This window comes from Coccinella septempunctata, chromosome 8 (assembly GCF_907165205.1).
Source record: "Coccinella septempunctata chromosome 8, icCocSept1.1, whole genome shotgun sequence".
Taxonomy (NCBI): domain Eukaryota; kingdom Metazoa; phylum Arthropoda; class Insecta; order Coleoptera; family Coccinellidae; genus Coccinella; species Coccinella septempunctata.
This window is the reverse complement of record NC_058196.1, coordinates 21,496,407-21,505,469: the sequence shown is the minus strand read 5'-3', so window position 1 is coordinate 21,505,469 and position 9,063 is coordinate 21,496,407. Positions and strand designations below refer to the sequence as shown.

The following is a 9,063-nucleotide window of genomic DNA, read 5'->3' as shown; positions in this document are numbered from 1 at the left end:
CAACCGTTCGGTCTTGACGATTTTTTAACTGACCTCATCTTCTTGGAAATTTTTCGACGGTCAAATTTCGACGCGCGTATCTCAAAACATCAGTGTGAGTCAACCTAGGTTACGAATACTTGATTTTGATTTGATAGTCTTTGATAGCATCATCTACCTATACTCAGACGATGCAGTGATAAGGATAGAAATAGAAGAACTGATTTTCAGTAATTTATTTCAATGTATGTATGTGTATGAATATATCTACAAATTATGAGCGATGTGAATACAGCTTATAACTATATCATTTTCCCAGTAAATACTGTTATAATCACAATCTGATTTCGCCGAGTCCTATCAATACATCCAGTCCTCTATTTTCATTTCGGATAGAGTTTGTCGTATGGAACATTGTTGGCCAATACCCGGAAAATCAGATCCTCAATCAGGCTTGTAATAACCTTTTCGATAACGGGCCTTAGGTCTTCGAACAGTTTGTCGACGTTGTCCTGGATAACCTCATTGGTGGCTTTGGCTGAAAAGTTATTATTTCATGGAAGGTTCGCGACAAATTGGTATAGATTATAGGGACACAGCGAAGTTTGAACTGGACAGTAATTTTCAAACGAGTTTTCAAATATTATCCCCAATTATGAGCTCAGGTTCCGTGATAAATAAAAAATTTCACCTGAATATATGGGGTAAAAAGTGTTTGAAATATTAACGAATTGAAGAGTACTTCGAATTTCAAGAGAGTCTGCCATCAGCATAATATGACTGTTGTGGTTCGCCTCTATATTTTCTTTTTGGATGGTGGGTTGGTTTATGCTTCATTTCAACTGTTCATTATTAAATGTAATGGAGAAAATGCTCAGTCCAAGATACGCTTTCCCATATAATATTCAAAGCAATTATTGAAAGACACTTTTCAACATATATTTACTCACTTAGTTGTTCGTTATTGTCGAATAGACCATAAAGTTGTGCTTTGGGGTTACCTACGACGATGGTGCTGTTCGTAAATATAGGTTTCGTGAACTCAACTCCTTTCTTCTTGATTATTTCAATAGCTTGGAAGACTGTTATGTTAGAATGACCTGTAAAAATAGTTAAATATTGTGAATATAGAGCAAGATGATTTCATTTCAGTTGGAAGAAATTACTACAAATTTGTTTTTTTATTGAAAATACTATATCGGTCAGTAGACTCAATTTGAAATGGAGAAAACTTTCGTTGATTCCATTACAAACCGGTATATAGTATGAATTCCTACAATATACCTACTGATGTGTGATTGTAGGAATTTAGAAAAAGTGAACAGAAACCTCACCTATTCCAGCAGTAAAATCTCCCTTTCCAATAATGGGTGCACCAAGTACGGTACCTTTGACGTCATATTTTCCTTCTAATTTGAGTTCCGCAATAGAAGCTTTGCAGTGGAATTGAAGTTTAGGGACATCAAAGCTGAAAAAATGGAAACATGACTGAAAGAACTCTTCGGTGTAAAATAACTGTTATGGTTGAATCATGCTTTCACACAATACTCATCGGTTTTTCAGAATGTTGAGAATAATAACATATACACAGACTTGTCCAAAAGGAAAAAAGGTTTGTCTAGAAGCCACTGGCTATAAGTGGAACATGGCGTATATTTCATTTCGATATTTGAATACCATCAACAAACATTCTTATACAACCTGGAGTCAAAAAAGCCTGAAACGTTCATTCGTCATGAAGAATTACGAAATTTTGTTATAAAATGTTATGGAGGTTTAAGCATCATTCAATTTTTTTTTAAACCTTTTTCAATATTTTACTCATGGTGAGAAGTAATAGCATTTTTCCCGAACAGTAAAATCTTGCTAAAGATCTACCTATGACATTCATATTTCCATTTTTATAATTGATGACGTGTAAGTATAAAACTTTCTTAACGATGGACAGTCCAAAATCTTTTCGTTTCTGAGATATTTCGAATCACACTGCTGAAAAATTTAAGTGGATATTCGAGAGTAAAGTTACTTTTCACTTTTGAATCAAATTGCTGCACATACCAAAGGGAGAGGAGTCTGTTCGCGTCTTACACACACGCACACACAAAATATGGTCCTTCTTACAATTACTATCTCAATTAAAAAAAAGTTCATATAATAATATGTATAATATATGTACTGATCTGGCTCCATTGGACTTTTTTCTATATTTGGGGAGACCAGGAGGGAAATTCGGGATTTACTGGAGCCTGCCAGATTAATATAAGGGACCTCGGACCCTGGACTCCTGGACAAAAATTAGACCTGTATAAAGCGGAAAATATCTAATAGTCTGTCAGAATAATAAAAAAAAAACAATCATATTGAGATATATGTGGTTTTTTACATGTTCAAAAGTACACATTTTCTTAAGTGTAAAGAAAATGTGTGGAAGGGCGGCAAACTTGCAAAAAATGAACGTCACGTGTACAGTCTCGATAGGGTGGTTTTGTTCTCAATTTGAAGTTAATGTTTCAAAAATATCGGAAAAATTATAATCTGACAGTTTCAGCAAGCCGAAAATCAGTTTTTTTGAATTATCTCCCCTACTGAGCTTCAAATTGTTTTCGCATTCATAATGAAAGTTGTAGAGTGTAACATTTCTCAAAAATTTTTTTCGAAGCAATTTTTTCTACTTTTGAACGTTTTCGAGATTGATGGCGATAAATGTACATTAGACTGGGTTTCTAAACTGACCTTGGCCTTTGGCATGTGTGGCTAAGCTCCTCGCCCTTATCGCTGTCTTGCTCGAGAACGGTTAAGAGTATGAAAAATTGCTTCAAAATAAAAGTTTTCAAGAATTTTATTATTTACAACTTTCATAACGGATACAGAATCGATGAGAGGTACAGGAATATTCAAAACAATCCTTTTATAGATTGTATTCGGGTTCGGCTTTTGGACGGTCCGAGAATTGTTCTCAAACTGCGCAAAAATGTTGCGCCCTATTATAAAATTCTCTGCGCAGTTCTAGAACCATTCTCGGACTGTCCGAAAGCCGAACCCGAACACAGCTTTAATATTAAAATGTGAGATTAAGAAAACTCCCCCCGATTAGTGTCAAATTAATGGGTCAACACGTATGCAACACCATCTTCATGAAAATCTGACATGTTCGAGTATGTACAAGTAACGATTTCTCTTTGAATGCCCCAAAGATTCCTTTGGGTCCAATTAATATATCCTCTAAAAGTCTGCAAGCTTGAATTTTTTTTTTAACCATTTTTAACTCTTTCTTACGGCTGAATTTATTATCAGACACACGTAGGTCATATACAGTATCTTAATCTGACACTCTCGAGCATGTAAAGATTTCTCTTTACATCTTTGAGAATATGCAGACGCTTTCCCCACCAACTGCATACATCTTAGAACCTTCTTTTCTTTCTACCATCTAATCTTCAAAATCCATTAGGTCTCCACGACGCTCGAGTAAATCCCGATTTAGCATAGTCGACTCCCCAACTACTATGTGGTCACCTGATTACTCTACCCAGCCTGAGTCATTAGATGATTTCCGAACTCGAATAAAATGAATGTCATCAAATTACACCAGAAATCTTGAGTATTCGCGAATCCAATTACCGTTGAGGGCGCTGCGAAATGAAAACAAATTTTGACGTTTGTCAGTACTCTTTTCGAGATTGTACGGCCTAACAGAGTTTTTCTAGAAAATCAAGATATTTATCGGAAGTGAATTGATTGATTTACTTTCGTAAAGAAAGATCAACATTCTTTGGAAATATTTTATTTCAAAAGGATGAATTGTGGAATAAAATCGAGCGATTATATTGGTGATCCACTGTAGCTAGACACAAAATCCTATTATTTCACAGATTCTTTCTTGAATTAAACCTAGCTAATAATGTTGAGGCAGCAAATACTGAGTTTGTGAAGTTTTTATTTGAAGTATTTCAATTCCATGTTATGATATAGGTATTCCTCATACTGAAATCTCAAGAGACATAAATATGATTCAGCTCATGGAACAAGATCTACAGATGAGAAAAAGCATTCATTTGGAAGTATGAAAATTATGAAATTGTATTTCTAAATCATCAATTGAATTTAGCAGAAAACTCTCGCAAAGAAAAATCGTTTAACCTAACTCCTGCCAGTTGAAAGCACTGATATAAATACCTTTTCCAATATTTTTTCGGAATCAATATTTCTATTCAGAAACCGCGACAATAATCCCAATATAACTTCTCCAAATAATAATTATAATACTTTGTTGGACAACGTGAGATAAGAAAAAACATAAGGAACTAAACTTGTTTTGACTTTGCAGTACTGACCTGACAAAGTAGTTTCGGAATTCAGTCGGCAGAGGGCGTCTAGATTTTTGGATTCGCCAATTGTACGTGAACGCTTGCAGCAAAATTGCATGGATGTGTATGGTGCCCGTTTCCAGCATTCAATAGGTAAACTAATCAGAAAAGCAATTACCCGTTCACTGTTTTACCTGTCATTTCGTTATCGATAGAAAAATTTGAAGCGAAATTTTATGATCTTCAACATGAGGTATAGTAACACACCTCATCCCTATTCAAAATCAAGGGGTTGTGCTCACCCCCGTTAGGCTGTCGCAGTTACAGGGATGCAAAGAAAGGAAAATATTTCCTTTTAGAACCGGAGAATCGAGGTGTTGAGTTTTCGTTGGACCACACTCTATGTAGATACCATCTTTTGTTTATTTCCTTCTATATAACATAACATCTATGCAAATTGTCCAGTACAAATTTTGAGAAGTATATTTCATTTTATGGATGTTTTTTGTTCAGTTTTGACAGTTTCCTTTCTCTCAATTATGAATCCTCTTAACAAGCTTTGTTTTTTGCATTGAATTCAAATTTTATTTTACAGAAAAAACAGTGTTGCAAAAGGATCTTTGTGCTTAATAGTCTAAGAACTCTTCTGAGCACTTTTTCAATATCTTCAGATTGTTCTTAGTTTGAATCTGACTCCAACAAAATGTTGGAGCATCATTCAGATGAAAATCTGAAAATTTAGCACATCTCCTTTCTAACGTCTGTCGCCTTCTTGAAATTGCCAGAATTTTTTCGGTAAAATGACGCCGAATCTGGAGAATCTTCGATAATACTCACTCGAACTGCGAGAATTTGTAGTTTGATAGACCTCGGATGATAATGTCGTTCAGCTTCGCTTTGAAATTCAAGAGATTGCTGCCTTGTTCCAGACTGACTTCGGGCAGGGTGAACGGCTCTATAGGGGGAACATTCAATTCGGGGACACCTTTGATCAGATACGGCCTGACTTGATCTGTCGCTTTCAGAAGGCATTCGTTTAGTTTGGGATCCGACCGATGACATCGTGGGAAGTAATCAGCTGAAAAAAATTGATATGATATTGATTCATTCGTCATTCCAATAGCATCAAAGAGGAGAATAAAACTGTTTGAAAATATAATATCCAATTTTCCACTTGATTATTGTTGAAGTGTTTCAATTCAAGTGTTAAATACCTCATTCAGCAGTGAATAGTCGTGCTATTCTCAAAAAATTGGGCAATAAAATTTAACTTCTGCGAATTCGTTAATGTGGTACGATTTACAAGGTCATACAACTTTTCCATGAATTATTAAAGTGTTTTCCATTGGATCGTTTTGATGCCTAAAAAGAATAGAACCCCCTGGATGTGAGATATACGCAATTTTTTTAAAGTCTTCGTTGTTTGTGGTGAGGGACATTGAAATGTGGTTATTATTTGAAACTTGTAACGTGCTTTCCGAAACTTTCACCTTTAATCAACGTAACAAAAAATTGCCACTAGAGCCACCAATACGCAACCTGCTTTTCTAACGAAGGTATATTCGATGAGAAGTAATGAGTAAGAAACATTTCATTCACGTTGAAATAATTCAGAAACCCGTTGCTTTGACCACCAATATGTGACGTTTCCTTATTAGTCGGGGAGCCCACGATGCTAAATCGGGATTTACTCGAGCGTCGTGGAGACCCACTGGATTTTGAAGATTAGATGGTGAAAAAAACAGGTTCTATGATGTATGTACTTTCAGCGGTGGGGAAAGCGTCCGCAGATTTTCGAAGATGTAAGAAAAATCGTCAAGTGTACATACTCGATCGTGCCAGATTAAGGTACTGCATATGCCTTACTTGACTCTGATAATAAATTCATGTTAATCTGACAAATTGCGTGGTGGGGCTGGCCGTACGGAAGAGTTGAAAATGGTAAAAAAATATTTTTCGAGCGTGTCAGATTTTTAGAGGATATGTTAATTGGGCCCAAAGGAGGCTACTTTTCAAGGCACTAACAATTTGGACGTGACGCAATTTCACAGCGGTCCTTTTAAAATGCAAAAAAACTCGATCGTGTCAGATTTTCATACAGATGGTTAATCTCGATATTGCTGACGTGTTGACCCATTAATCTGACACTAATTACAGAGGGTTTTCTTAATATGACAGTTTGAAGATGATAACAAGGCATTTTTTTTAAATATCTCCCTTTCTTTACCTCTAATCGTTTCTGTAGTCATTATGGAAGTTGTAGATGGTGGAATTTTATACAACTTTTGTCTGAAGCAATTTCACACAATCTAACCGTTTTCGAGTTAGAGGGCGATAAGAGCAAGAAGCGTAGCCACACATTCGAAAGGCCAAGGTCAATGTAGAAACCCAGTCTAATGTACAGGGTGGGCAAAATTGGTGATAGCTGAATTACAACTTTTTCAACCTAACGAGATAGAGGAAAATGCATGGCACGCTCGTCTTTTTTCGAGAAACTTATAATGCCATCAACTGCATTACTCTATTTTCTCTTCTTTTCGAGTTATGGGTCAAAATTAAAATTTAAACTTTGGTCATTATCTCCGTTTCTGTTTAAGCTAGGAAGTTGAGATAAAAACATTATACAGACACTTTTTCGACAGCAATCCAGTGGGGTTCTTTGATTTTTTCCAACAGGTATATTTAGTGTGCTATTTTAAACTACTGTTTTCATAAGAAAAAACACAAATTCGTGTTATGGCTCAGCAAATAAATCTGTAGGAAAAAATCATAGTACGCCACTGGATTGCTATCAAAAAAGTGTCTGTATAATGTCTTCATTTCAACATCCTAGCACAAACAGAAACGGAGATATTGACCAAAGTTGAAATTGCCCAAATTTAAATTTTGGCCTATAACTCAAAAACAAAAGAAGATAAAGGAATGCAGTTGATGGCAATATTAGTTTCTCGAAAAAAGACGACATGAATGGTACATTCATTTTTCTCTATCTCGTTGGGTTAAAAAGTTGTGGTTCAGGTATAACCAATTTTGCCCACCCTGTACATTCATCGTTGCACATTCAAATGTAGACAAAATTGCTTTGGACAAAATTTGTAGAAAATGTTATGCCCAACAACTTTTACAATGAATGCGAAAACAATTTGAAGCCCAGAAATGGAGATAATTGGAAAAAACTGATTTTTGTGACCTTTATGGACAATTTTCATTGTTTTCGCTTGCTGAAAGTGTCAGATTATATTTTTGCCGTTTTTCTTTAATCATTAGCTTCAATATAAGAAGAAAAGCTACTACTCTCGAGAATGAACACGTAACGTTTTTTTTTTGCAAGTTTGACGCCCTCTCACACATTTTCGTCAAGCTTAAATTGCCAGATTAAGAGAATATATACTTTTCAACATATAAATGATCACAATATAATCTGACACGCTCGAGTAGATATGCACAATGATCGTTTTTTTTACTAATCTGACAGGATGTCCTAGACAATTCCCCCTATATACAGGTCTAATTTTTGGTGGAGGTATTCTACAGGGTCCAAGGTATCTCTCCTCATATTAATCTGATACGCTCGAGTAAATCGAATCTCCCTCTTGGGCTCCTAAACTGTATTGTATCTCCTCAACGTGTAGTACGAAACTGTTCAACAACTCGTTACTTTAGCACCCAATATGTAACGTTTCCTTATCATATCGTCTCAACGTGAAATACGGAACTGTTCAATAACTGGTTACTTTAGTACCCAATTAAGGTTTCCTTAACGTTGAGTTCATTCAATAAGTTACGTTAAATTGCTTATTTGCATACGACTTATCGGTAAATTTTTGGTAACGCCTTTCTGTTTACGACTTTAGGGAGCTGAAGAGAAATACGGTGATGCTGTTTAATCAATCAAACCATTCTCAGTGAGAATAGATTTCCAATTGGATTGGAAAAGCTCAAATACGATTTTCGCAAATTCAAATCTCAACTTACGTAAGTCTTTTCCGACAGCCTCAACACTGTAGGAGAAGAACATGAACAAGCAACAAGCCAGCAAACTCTTGGAGAACGTCATATTGGTCTACGATATAACTACCGATGAACTGACTGCATCCAATTTACTATTTTCCATTTATATGTATGAGTCCAAGAACACGTTGCCCAACTTCTAAATCAACAGATACCTTTATAATGTCAAACGCTATGCGATAACATCTGAACAAGATTTGTGTAATTTTTTAAACATATTCAACCGTTTATGAAACTCATGGAGTGTTAAGTAAACAATTGAGGATAATTAATTATTTATGTATATCGTTCTTGTTCTCCAAAGAGATTTTCGGTTATTTTCCTTCGATGAATATTCATTTATTCAAGTTGCAATTCAAGCGGAGGCTGATTAGATTCCCGCTCTGTGTTATTTTATCTGCATTGGATTGATTGGATGCGACATGGAGAAACGTCTCTTTTATTGTTTTGCAATAATTGCATCTTGAATGGCGAAATGATATTGACGATAGTGAAGAAATCACTCAATCAAATAAATTCATTAAATTAACTTAAAAGAAATTCTATTCAAGACTAATGAAACAGTCAAATTTTAGCTTATATTAAAGGGTAAGATTTAAAACGAATAAACTGAAACCTGAGCGATATCTGGTTACCACACTTTTTTTCCTCCATTCATATATCAGTTTATAAATTAATAATTTTTTAAACCTAGGTATTTCATATTTCGTAGGAAAAAAACTCCTTATTTTGAATTATGCAACTTTTCATGTATAATTGAGAAGTA

The 9,063-nt window shown here is 35.2% G+C and overlaps 1 protein-coding gene across 1 annotated transcript; it reads right to left on the bottom strand.

The window, feature by feature from the left end:
* Positions 1–200: 200 nt before the first annotated feature.
* Positions 201–8,416, bottom strand: LOC123318368 (circadian clock-controlled protein daywake-like). Its single transcript, XM_044904977.1, has 5 exons — positions 8,262–8,416; positions 5,124–5,364; positions 1,314–1,447; positions 930–1,079; positions 201–517 (listed from the first exon to the last, which is right to left on the bottom strand). Exons 1-5 carry the CDS (start codon positions 8,341–8,343, stop codon positions 363–365), a joined length of 762 nt encoding a protein of 253 aa, XP_044760912.1. The 5' UTR covers positions 8,344–8,416; the 3' UTR covers positions 201–362.
* Between the last annotated feature and the right edge of the window lie 647 nt (positions 8,417–9,063).